Source organism: Salvia hispanica, chromosome 2 (genome assembly GCF_023119035.1).
Source record: "Salvia hispanica cultivar TCC Black 2014 chromosome 2, UniMelb_Shisp_WGS_1.0, whole genome shotgun sequence".
Classification (NCBI taxonomy): Eukaryota; Viridiplantae; Streptophyta; class Magnoliopsida; order Lamiales; family Lamiaceae; genus Salvia; species Salvia hispanica.
Genome location: NC_062966.1, coordinates 37,543,649 through 37,556,383, shown reverse-complemented (window position 1 = coordinate 37,556,383; position 12,735 = coordinate 37,543,649). Strand labels below are relative to the sequence as shown.

Below are 12,735 nucleotides of genomic sequence, written 5' to 3'. Positions count from 1 at the left end.
TGGTCTTTAATGAACCCCACTTAAGGAAATAAGAGGCCCAATATTAAATCCGATGTAATCTGTAAAAACCCATAGCCCAAATAAGCCCACCAAAATTTTCACCCACCTTGTCTTAGCATTATTTTATTCATTTATATACTATAGTAAATTTTATTTTAATACTATATTAAATTTTTTATTAATATTAATATTTATTTTTTAAATATTATTAAATTAAATTTATATAGGAAAAATATTAACTTTTTTATATTTAAGTTATTTTTAAAATTAATTGCATCAATAATAATTTTGAGTTATTATAATTAATATATATACATATATAATATAATAAAATAAATAATATTAAAAGAAACTAACTGAGAACGGGTGCTCAAAAAGTTACGTGACATAACATGTGGAGTATATATACATATATAGTCTACAGATGTTGATAATGCAAATTGGGATTAATGAATTCGAATTGAATTTAATTAGGACATGATGTACAACCCATCGTGATGCATACAAATATAAATGGGTCAATTCCACACCTTAGAGGAGCCTAGGAGTATTAAATGATAAAGTTCAAAGCTTCTACAGTAATTTCTCAGATTTTATTTTATTTTTAGAAAGAAATTTGCATCGACTTAAGTCTACTTAATTTGTTAAAAGAAGTTGTTCTTGTCTACGCATACCTATTTTTCCACAAAAAAGTTCTTCCTAGTGAAGTGTTTAACACGTCGTCAACGTTAATTAATTTATGAGACTTTTGAAATTAGGACCAAAATGTTCATCAGCAAATTCGTAGAAACATGAAAATAAGTGAATTAAATTCGTAGCATTTACACACCACTATATAAAAGTAGGCTCAATTTCAGCAAAATCTCATCACTCATCACTTAGACTTACCATAGATTACACAAATCAAAGCATAGAGCAAACATGAAGAAGAGTAATTTGATCATAGCATCATTTCTCATCATCTTCTTCATCATCCTCGCCACGGCCATTGTGCCATCCGAGGCGGCTCGAGCCACTAGCAAGACAAGTAACATTCTTACCAAAATCATATCAAAATTTGTCTATACTTTTGTTTCATCATACTAAAATTTTGTGGGTGTTGTGTGCAGAGTTTCAATTTAGGGACGGGTCGTGTGGGCCTTGCTCGTGTTGCAAGGCCGACACGCCGCCTTGCTGCATCTGCGCCTGCCCATATCTGCCGTGATGCGACTATCCCAAAAAAAATTGTCCTATTTTTTATAGTGTGATTTGTGCATTATGTGTTGTGTATGTCGGCATATACAGTTGATATGATCAAATAAATATCAAGAATCATAGAAAACTTATACTTTTATTGACCTGATCTGTTTTTTTGTTAGTCTCTTATAACAAGATAATTTACTATATTACTAAAGGAAGAATAAAATTTGCAATGGTGGGTCTTTTTAACAAGAAGCATACCATATTATAAACCGATAATAATTGCTTGTACAAAAAATTGATTGCTAATTGATAGTAGTACTAAGGAGGTAAAATTATAGTACAAAGAGATTTATTGTTCAAAGTTATGTTTGTTTTGTTCTCGTCCATTTCATTACAATAGAGAGAAACTTACCAAAAATAAAATGCTACTATTTTTGTGAATGATCGAAAATGGAATAAATATGACTATTAATTATGGAAGAATAGATCATATAAATAATAATTAAAATTAAAATTATATTATACTCTTAACTATTTTGTGTAAATAGATTATTTAAATCTTAACAAATTATAAAATAAGGTGTTTATACTAAAATCAATGATCCATGCAATAGCATGAATTGAACGATTTCATATAATATTGAAAATTCACGCGAAATCAATTTTTTACCTGATGACTCGTTTGAGCCATTCAATTATATCAAATTTGAATAACTAGATGCATTTTGGAAAGTATATAAATTTCTTATCTTTGGAAAGTTTTGTGAGATCTATTGGGAGAGAATTAGAAGAAAAATCATTCAAAAATACAAATAATATTTTTTTATATAAAATACTAGCATGGTTGAAGAGTAATAATACTAGGAGAGAATGGATTTATGATAATAAACGAAGAGACATGGTCAAATTTAGGACTATCACTCATTCAATAGTCTAGTCGTGGAAATTATATTTAACTAGTTTATTTGATTATTTTTTGTTAGACAATAAATGAGAGGTTACAAAGAAGATAATAACAACGGGAAAAGGTTTGACTTTGAATTGATCAACTTGTTTGATCGTTTTTAGTGACGTCAAGATCATCTCATTTAAATATTCACTTTGGCAACCAATAAACTTATCAATTGTTTTTTACTATTTTTATAATGAATCTCACACTCTACTAATTTTATCGCACTAACATTTTATCATAAAACTAATATATAAATATATAATTCATTTTCCATAAATTTTTTTAAACTAATATTTTACTACATTTCTTAAAATCTGTATCAGATTAAATTTCTTTGTTTCTGGTCTTGATACCAATTTTCCAGTGAAATTAATCCACGATGAAATACACACTACTGTAGTAACAAAGAAAAACAAGACGTAATTTAATCAATCAACGCAAGCTAGAAATAAAATCCAAAACTTCACATTCAACTAATTAAACTGCTTATTTTTCGTGGAAAACTGGACATCATTGGAAAATTTATTAATTATACTATATTATTATAGCAATAATTTCTTCAACTACGCATATAAATACATCTTTCTTGGCTCTAGCCTCCCAAAGAAGCAGACATACATTACAGTTTTTAATTATAATTTCAAACTAATTTTCAATGGCAAACAATATTTTGAAGTCGTTCATGGTGATTCTCTTCCTCTCCGTCGTTGTTTTATCTCTCATCTTGCCAACTAGCGATGCAGCTCGATTTACAGCCGGTAATTAATATCTCATCAATTTGACAAATTTTTGTTTTCTTTGAAGTAAATAATCGATTTTGTCTTATAACTTTATTTTTTTTAATAAAAGTTTCTTAACCTTAATTACGAGAGTTGCATAAAAGGTCTAAACGTTTCGATTTTAGCTTGAAGTGTTGGTATTTCTCCAACACCACAAGGGATATTACAGAGGAAGGAAATGCAGCATTGAGGATGGAGAATTAGTACAAAAGTACATCAGAGGTTTATCATCTTATCTATCAAACACTCACCGAAGATATCTTATCTTGGCACAATTAGATATAATAGTATCTTATTTTTAATCTTGGCAAGGCTTAGAGTTGCCATTACTACTACTTCACATTTTACATAATGTGTTCCACAACACTTCTTTGTAGTATAGTGAAGTTGCTGATACATCTACTCAGTGAACTTGTGGTATGTACTATTCAGTGGATTACACATAATGATATTTTCACACTACATTATAACAAGAGCCACAAATAGTATCATCAGACAAGTAATATTAACCTTTTGGTAGCGAACCACCTACCATGAATACACTTTGAGGTCGTAGTTGGCGTACTCCTCTTGCTGCTGCTCCTGGATTTGCTGTGCCGAGGCCACAACTGAAGCGCTGCATTCACCTATGTCGATCCGTTTGAGCGTTGGGATATCCCCAATGGCGCGGGGGATTTCCTCTAGCTCATAGCATCTGCTCATAATCAGGTGGCGAAGTCTAGGGAAGTTGGTCTCATCAGCTATCCAACGCACTAAGTTTAAAGATTGAAAACTTAGAACCTGCAGTGAGCAGAACTCATCTCCTTCTGCCGCCTCCCACTCTTCATCTCCCTCGCTTTCAAACACACATTTGGATATTTTAAGCACCTCCAGATTCCCTAGTCCACACAGAGTCTTCAAGAAACTCCGAAATAGAACACAATGAGCAACATTTAATTTTCTGAGGCTACAGGGAAGTCTGAGCTTCTGCAGAAAATGTCTACCATCCCTTTTCAGATCAGATTGGCATCTCAATGATTCGAGTTTGTGTAAACGGCTAAGATCAACTACGATGCACGGTGAGTGGACGTAGTTGATCCCTAGCTTTATGATGTTTGGAATCATTGCAAAGAAACCACTCCTGATCAGTGAAGGAGTTATCCTGATGTGGTAAAGCGTCTGCAGCTTCTTATGAACTAATTTCATCTTGTATCCCTCCTCAACCCGGATTAACGTCTTCAACTTGATATGTCTTAACTCAGATACCTCCCATATTCCAGATGTGAAAGAGGGCTTCACTTGTTCAGCGATCAAGGTTTGCAGATTCCACAATCTTGATACTCCGTTAGGTAGATGTGAAGCACATGAGAAAGCTAAGTAGCGCAGGTTGACAAGTTGTAGTATTTCTTTTGGGAACTTGTCGAACACCATTTCCGTTACGTGTAGCACCCTAAGCAATCTCAATGCAGGAAAGATAATCATTTGATCAGTGCATACAAAAGATTGAGGATCCTTGACTTGTAGAAACTCCTCCTCGTTCGCTTTCCTTATGCATAGATCCCTTAGAAGATCGTGGATTGAGTAGCTCATTGGCTTCCCGTTAGACTTTATGTGTCTAACAAAAAGTAGATTCCTCTCCACGAGAGCCTTTAAGTAGTCCTCAGCCACTTCCTCCAAACCCTTATCTCCATCGGATTTCAAAAATCCTTCAGCTATCCATATTTGCTTCAGTCTAGAGCCCTTAATCACGTAATCCTCCGGAAAAGCTCCCATGTATAGGAAACATGGTTTCAAGTGAATAGGTAAGTGGTTATAACTCAGGGAAAGTATATTGGAGAATTGCTCGTCTGATTCAACAATAGCCGCTTTTACATTGCTTGAGATGAGCTCCCAAACATCTCTTGATCTTTGGACCTTCGACAAGACCCCTCCGATCACATGAATGGCAAGAGGAAGCCCATCGCAATCACTAGAGATCTGTTTCCCAACTCTTTCCAACTCTGGATCAGGGCAACCATTTTCTCCAAATACAATTTGGCGAAGTAGATCCCAACTAGCCGACCTATTTAGCAATCGCACATGATGTTGCACACTCGTCTCGGTTGCATGTTTGGCCATGTCTGAATCTCTTGTGGTTATCACGATTCGACTCCCATTGTTGTTGTCTGGCAAGTATCTCTTGATCTTGTCCCATGATTTAGGATTCCACACATCATCTAACACAATCATATATCTCATGCCATACAATCTTTTATACAATATATCTTGCAAGTCAATTTCTTTCTGCTCAATCAGTTCTTTGTCAAGCATTTCATTTGGGCCACAAAGAAGGCTTAATAGGATTGATCTAATATTGTAATCTTGTGAAATTGCAGCCCAACCTCTATAATCAAAATGAGAAACAATGATTGGATTGTCGTAAAGATTTCGAGCAAGAGTGGACTTACCAATCCCGCCCATTCCTACAATGGGGACGATCTCCAGATTGCTACGCCCGGTAGTCAGCCGTTCCATCAATTGCGATAAATCTGCATCAACTCCAACCACCACGCTCTTCAAACTCGGATCATGCAAGGAAGAAGAAGAATAAGAAGAAGAAGTGAATATCGTCTTCCCCTCCTCGAGCTTCACCACTTGTTCCATTAGAGAAGCAAGTTCTTGTGTTACTTGCTGCACATTCGGTGTGAGCAACGTGAAGTTCACGCCTTGAGGGGTCAGAAGCATTCGATCAACCATGTTGGATTCAATGATTTCTTTGGCCTTTTGTGATGCATCTCTGATTTGGCTCTCCAAACATTCTAGTTTGAGGGGTGAGTGTGTTTCAAGAATATGTAGCAGAGAAGCTGCTTTTTCGAGGAGGGATTGGAGATGTGATTTCTCAGGGCCAAGAATCCATCGTGTTTGTTTAGGATCCATGATTTGTTCTAGGATGGTGATGAGGGATTGAAGAATGTAAGCCATTTTCTCACTTCCAAAAACAGGGAAAATGTAGCACAATTTACTAAATACAGTATTTAGGTGTGAGCAAAAAAATCGAAAACCAAATATCCGAACCGAACCAATCCGAAATTTTGAAATTCGGTTTGGTTTTTTGGATTTTTCGGTTCGGTTCGGTTTTAGAAATATAAAAATTTCAGCTTTTCGGTTTGGTTCGGTTCGGTTCGTGAGAAAAAAACCCGAAAAACTGAAAAACCGAATTATATATATATTCTATTATTTTAATACTATAATTTTTATATATATTATATATTCTTTTAATATATTTAATATAATATGTATTAACTATATTTTTTATTAATTTTATATTTTTTTATATATTTTTTTTATTAGTAGTATATAGTATAAAATAAAATATATTACATACATATATTAATATATTTATGTTTTTTTTTTGGGTTTTTGGTTTTTTTTTTTAAAAATTAATTTCGGTTTTTCGGTTTAGTTCGGTTTTTGGTTTTGGTTTTTCGATTTTTCGGGTTCTGTTTGGTTTGGGTTTTGAACTAAATTTGATTTTTAGATTTTGATTCGGTTTAGACAAAAAATTGAACCGAAACCCGAATGCTCACCCCTTACCGTATTTCATAATCTATTGCCCATTATACTGTTATTAGGACGGTTGTCATTTAGAAAATTGCCAAAAGAATTAGGAGTATAAAATTTGGACTTTTTTTTTATAGTCAATCCCATAAATTGAAAAAATATCAATTATCCATGACAAAAGAATTACAACTTGCTATGTTAAATTAAAGATCCAAATTTCCTCTAGAACTATGTTCACATGGGGCAGAACTGCGAAATTCAACTATGGCTGCTAAGATATTTGATTAGTGGCTGGGTTAGTTGTATTTAACAATTATTAAACCCTAACAACTGTGACCATGAGTTATGTTCACATAAATATATTAATCGCAACTTGGAAATACTACTAGCAATTTTCAAATACTAAAAGTTACGGTCCCAGTTAATTATTAAAACAAAACCTAACTTAAATATATTTTTTTTAAATAATTCCATGACTAAAAATTACAACTTGCTACGTTTAATTAAATACCCAAATTTGTTCTAGAAATATGATCATGTGGGGCAGAACTGCAAAATTCAACTATGGCTGCTAAGATTCTTTCGATTAGTGGCTGGGTTAGTTGTATAACAATTATTAAATCCTAACAACTGTGACCATGAGTTATGTTAATGAATATATTAATCGCAACTTGGAAATACTACTAGCAATTTTCAAATACTAAAAATTACCAACTTGCTACGTTTAATTAAATACCCAAATTTGTTCTAGAAATATGATCATGTGGGGCAGAACTGCAAAATTCAACTATGGCTGCTAAGATTCTTTCGATTAGTGGCTGGGTTAGTTGTATAACAATTATTAAATCCTAACAACTGTGACCATGAGTTATGTTAATGAATATATTAATCGCAACTTGGAATACTACTTGCAATTTGCAAATATTAAAAATTACCATCTTAGTTGGACCAACTAAAATTTGAATGAACTGTGATAATGGTATATGGATTATGAATTTATCTCGCTCATAGTTTTTGAATTTTAAAATTATTTTCAGTAGTTTATGGACTAGGAGTTTATTTTGAAATTGGTCCATTAACACTGTTTTCTCCCAAAAATTGCCTTTTTGGATGCTGGACAATTTGTTCTTTTCACATTTTTAACTTTTTCAATCTAATATTATTTCAATAATGTACTAAATTTAATAGTATCAAAATTTATTTTATTCTTCCTTTACAATCCTTCCCTTTATTTCTTTATTTCAATATTATATTTAATTTTATAAAATTAAATTTAAAAGTTAGATTTTTAAATATTGAATAAAGAATTTAAAATTGTCCAGCCCCCAAAAAGGGTATTTTATGGGGGAAATATTGTAAAATGACCAATTTCAAATAAACTCTTAGTCTAGGAATTATTGGATATATTTTTAAAAATTTAACAACTATGAGCGAGATAAACTCATAATTCAAGGACTATTTTAATAGTTCACTCGTTAAAATTTTGTAGTGGTTGCCTTAAAAAGTCTTTAATCTTTCTTTTTATAGCTAGCTTATAAAAAGTAAATATGTCCGTTTAAATAATTAATGTGGCAGTTGACGTGATTCCCATGTGAATTCAAAAATTTTCCCTAATTATAATCTTCTTAGGCGGTGCATTTCCTAAATAAATACTCACTGCATTACCTCATAAATAATCACTCTCTATCTCGTTGAATAAACCAGGGACCAGTACATGGGAATAGGAGCCGGGACTAAACCGGGGTCCAGAACCGAAGATTCGAGCCGAAAAGGGACTCAGACTGAATCGGTGATCACTACATGGGGTTCAAGCCGGATGAGACTCCCACTGAATCAATGTTCACTACAAGGGGTTCAAGCCATATAGGAACTCCCACTGAATCAATGTTCACTACAAGGGGTTCAAGGCAGATAGGGACTCCCACTGAATCAATGTTCACTACAAGTGAATCAATGTTCACTACAATGGGTTCAAGCCGGATAGGGACTCCCACTGAATCAATATTCACTACACGTGAATCAATGTTCACTTCGATGGGTTCAAGTCGGATAGAGACTCCCACTGAATCAATGTTCACTACAATGGGTTCAAGATAGGGACTCCCACTGAATCAATGTTCACTACAATGGGTTCAAGCCGGATTGGGACTCCCACTGAATCAATGTTCACTACACGTGAATCAATGTTTACTACAAGGGGTTCAAGTCGGATAGGGACTCCCACGGAATCAGTGATAACTACAAGGGATTCAAGCCAGATAGAGACTCCCACTGAATCAGTGATCGCTACAAGGGGTTCAAGCAGCATACGCAGCGAACCAACATATACTAGCAAGTAATGTAATACTCCCTTTTTTCTTAAAAATATAAATTCTTTCATTCTTGTCTATTTCTTAAATTTCTATTTAAAAAAATAAAGTAAAATGAAACTCATTTTCTATTACTATTATTTTTTTCTTTTATATTGCACTCCCTCCGTCCCGATTAAGAGTCACACTTTTCTATTTCGGTCCGTCCCCAAATAAGAGTCACACTTCATTTTTACCATAAATAGTAAGTAGGTCCCACATTCCACTAACTTAATTCACTCATTTTTTATTATAAAGCAAATATAAAAAATGGTAGTAACGTTTCACTAAACTTTTTCAACCAACTTTCTTTCACATTCTTAAGCGTCATCCAGGTCAAAGTGTGACTCGCATTGAAAGTTTCACCTTGTCCATTCCGACACACATGTCCTGCAATTATACTAGTAATTCTTTGAGCAATTTGATCTTAAAGATTTGAATTTGAAGACTTTAAAGGAAGTTAATTTAAATAATTATTGTTAATTATATCATACAGTATGGAGAAACCGAGGAGTCCAACGTATGAATGGAATCCCATGGAAGTTAGCAGCTATTGCGACTCCACCTTCAGCGACACTGGCTATCCTTCCTCCAATACCAGCAAGACCATGTTCGCCTTCGTCGGCGTTAACTACAGTACTAAGAGCAACAGAGACAACAAGTCACACTTTCTATGAATGCCTGTTGGAGTGTTGATTAATCGAGAGGAGTTTAATTGTCGTTGAATGTTTTTATCAATCTAATAAAACGACGTTACAAATAATATGTTTTGATCTAAAATGAACAACTTTCCATAAAATTTAACACTCAAACGTGATTTAACTAAATTAGTGAGCTAATTATAAATCTAATTAACCAATTAACTTAACTAATTTAATATTAAAATGATAAAATATTTTTTACTTAAAATAAAAGAAATTTTGAATTAAAATTTATAAAATATTCACAGATTTAATTTTTATTAATGAAAAAAAAATATAGCTAAAATATTTTATAAATTTTAATTTTATTTTATTTTAATAAAATATTTTATAAGTTAAAAGTTAATTTAATTTTGGTAAAAAGTATTTTATTATCAAATTTATTAGGTTAATTTGGCTAATTAGATTAGTCACTAATTTGGTCAAATCACGTTTTACCGTTAACTTCAATGAAAAATATTAATATTGGACCAAAACATATTGTTCATGACTAAAAGGTAATAAATCTAATGTAAAAGGACTAAAAAAAATTTAGAGCAAATATAAAGGACTAAATTTGAACTTTCGTCGGAATTAAATTTTATTAAGACAACGTTAGTTGGGTGTTTAGGAAGAAGATCATCATAATTATAAAAAAGTTTGAATTGAACTACTAGTAAGTTGTAAAAGCACATAAATTTTGAACATCAAGATAAACTCTAGGTTTAAAAGTTAATACTGGGATTTGGATGATGACATTAATATATATTAGAAGATGAATTAAAATTACTTCAGTTAAATTGAAATTTCGGAGTAACATCATGGCGTCGGCATACATTTAATTAATAGAAATATACACTCCTACATACAAGTAAATAAAGGGAAATAATGTTGATTTCAATATGAGATCTGGTTTCATTAATACTTAATACCTACCAATCACAGTTCATCGCTGCAAAAATAAAACACTAAAAAAAGTGTCAGATTACCGACGGAAAATATTCGCTAGGAATTACCGACGGAATATTTTTGGCAAGGAATTACAGACGGATTACCGACGGAATATTTTTGGCAAGGAATTACAGACGGATTACCGACGGAATATTTTTGGCAAGGAATTACAGACGGATTACCGACGGAATATTCCGTCGGTAACTAAATTTCTTTTTTAATAATCTACTTTCCGTCGGTAATCCGTCGGTAAATAAAAGTACCGACGAGCTCTTTACCGACGGAAAGTTTTCCCTAATTCCTAATCCGTTCGTAAAGAGCTCGTCGGTAATTATTTTTTTACCGACGTATTACCGACGGAAAGTAGATTTATTAAAAAAGAAATGAACTTACCGACGGAATATTCCGTCGGTAATTCCTTGCCAAAAATATTCCGTCGGTAATCTGACATTTTTTTGTAGAAATCTGGTTACAATTGATAAATCCGTCCTATAGATTTTGACGTATGAATTTTAAAATGAAATTGATAAATCCGTCGTATAGACTTTGAGATTATTAGTTTAAAAATGAAATTAGTAAAATATAAAGAAAAAAAAAATTGTATTAATGGACCGTAAGATCCTCAACATTAGTAATGTAACTCTAATATGAGATGAAAAATATTTTAATAAATAGAAGGGTACTAATGAGGGCCAACACGAACTTGAAGGGCATCATTTCCCATGCTCAGTTGCTCCTCGAGTATCTCCCTGGCTAACTCCGCGGCCAGGCGTGCAATGATCCACCTCGATCACTTCAAGCGTTGGTATTTCTCCAACACCACAAGGGATCCCCTTGAGCCACGAGCAATGCCTGATGATCAGGTGTTAAAAATGTAGAATTGATTTGGATTGAGAAACCTCTATTGGAGCAAAAGAGAAAACTACAAAAGATGAGAGAAACCGTCGACCATGGAGATGGAGAGAAAAAGGAGAAATTTTATTAATGGACTACATTTTTTGCTTTAAGTGTTAATTGCAAAATACAAAGAAGGCCTTATATATATGCACAAATACAAACAAATAAAATGCTAAACACTAACTAATAAAGGAAAACAATATCAACTAATTACATTTTTATTTTTAATTTCAACATCAGGCGCTCGAGGCTCGGGAAATCCACACCCTCAGCCATCCAACACCTGAGATCAAGCCTCTCCAAGAGCAAGAATTTGAGCATAGGGAAGTCCCCCTCCACAGCCTCCCACTCCTCACCCACAACACTCAAATACTCCAAGTTGAGCACTTCAAGATTCACCAAAGAACCTATCATACCCCTCATTTCTTCCCAAGAAATCCCACACCCCCCAAGAGTCAGCTTCTTGATCCTTAGGGGCACGCCGAACCTAATGCCTTCGACACGTTCCATCCGCGAAGATGGCACGAAGAACAGATTCAACGTCTCGAGTTTGTCCAGATGGATGAGATTACCAAGCTCATATAATGAAGGGTCATGACCAATAATGTCCTGCATCGGTAGAGACTACCAATGGATTTTATAATGTCCTTTGTTATCATCTTACTTAAAATAAAATGTAAACTCTATGTATATCAATAAATATTTACAAATAAATAAATATTAGAGATGTGCAGAGATTGGCAAAGAAAAACTAAGAAATTATAATTAAAGACCAAGACACTTGAGCTTTGGAATCTTTGATTTCTTATAGAGAGTTATGTTAATGAATAATTTTCCAAGACTAAACTTACGGTCTCTGTTGGGAACAATTAAAATTTGTAGTAGTTGCATTAGAGTAAGACTATTCAATATTGATACCTTTAAATTCTAAATCCATCTAAAGGGTAAATTTGTCCATGTAAATGATCAAGCCCACGATTAAATGTCGTATTTGGACAGATTTGCGTATTAAATACTCATGGAAGTGGTATTTATTTTTAAATTATATGAAATTAAAAAAAAAAAGAGTAGAAAAGAGTTGAAAGAATTTAGAGAGAGAGAGAAATAAAATGTTACTAATATAAAAAGTTATATAAAGATTAAAATTATCTAAAGAATACTCCCTCCGTTCCATAGTAATAGAGACGTTTTTCCATTTCCGTCCGTTACATAGTAATAGAGTCATTTCTCTTTTTAGTAAAAGTCAACACATTTTTCCACACCTACTTTACTCTCTCTTACTTTTTTCTCTCTTCATCTCTCTACCTTTTTCATTTTCCACTTTATTCTCTCTTTACTTAACTCACCTAACACAACCTTTCTTAATCTCTATGCCGAAAAGTTTTGCCTCCATTACTATGGAACGGAGGGAGTAGTAGTTACAACTT

General features: G+C 33.1%; 2 protein-coding genes and 1 long non-coding RNA gene across 3 annotated transcripts; 2 read left to right on the top strand and 1 right to left on the bottom strand.

Annotated features, from left to right (window-relative positions):
- Window positions 1-900: 900 nt before the first annotated feature.
- Window positions 901-1,333, top strand: LOC125203665. The gene is made up of 2 exons (XR_007173421.1): window positions 901-1,027; window positions 1,110-1,333. It is a non-coding gene; the product is annotated as an uncharacterized LOC125203665 (long non-coding RNA).
- A 2,108-nt stretch (window positions 1,334-3,441) lies between these two features.
- LOC125206932 (putative late blight resistance protein homolog R1A-10) lies at window positions 3,442-5,853 on the bottom strand. The gene has a single exon (XM_048106145.1). It carries the CDS (start codon window positions 5,851-5,853, stop codon window positions 3,442-3,444), a length of 2,412 nt encoding a protein of 803 aa, XP_047962102.1.
- A 2,278-nt stretch (window positions 5,854-8,131) lies between these two features.
- Window positions 8,132-9,546, top strand: LOC125207777. Its single transcript, XM_048107255.1, has 2 exons — window positions 8,132-8,767; window positions 9,277-9,546. The coding sequence occupies exons 1-2, from the start codon at window positions 8,547-8,549 to the stop codon at window positions 9,455-9,457; spliced, it is 402 nt and encodes a 133-aa protein (XP_047963212.1). The 5' UTR covers window positions 8,132-8,546; the 3' UTR covers window positions 9,458-9,546.
- Window positions 9,547-12,735: the final 3,189 nt, after the last annotated feature.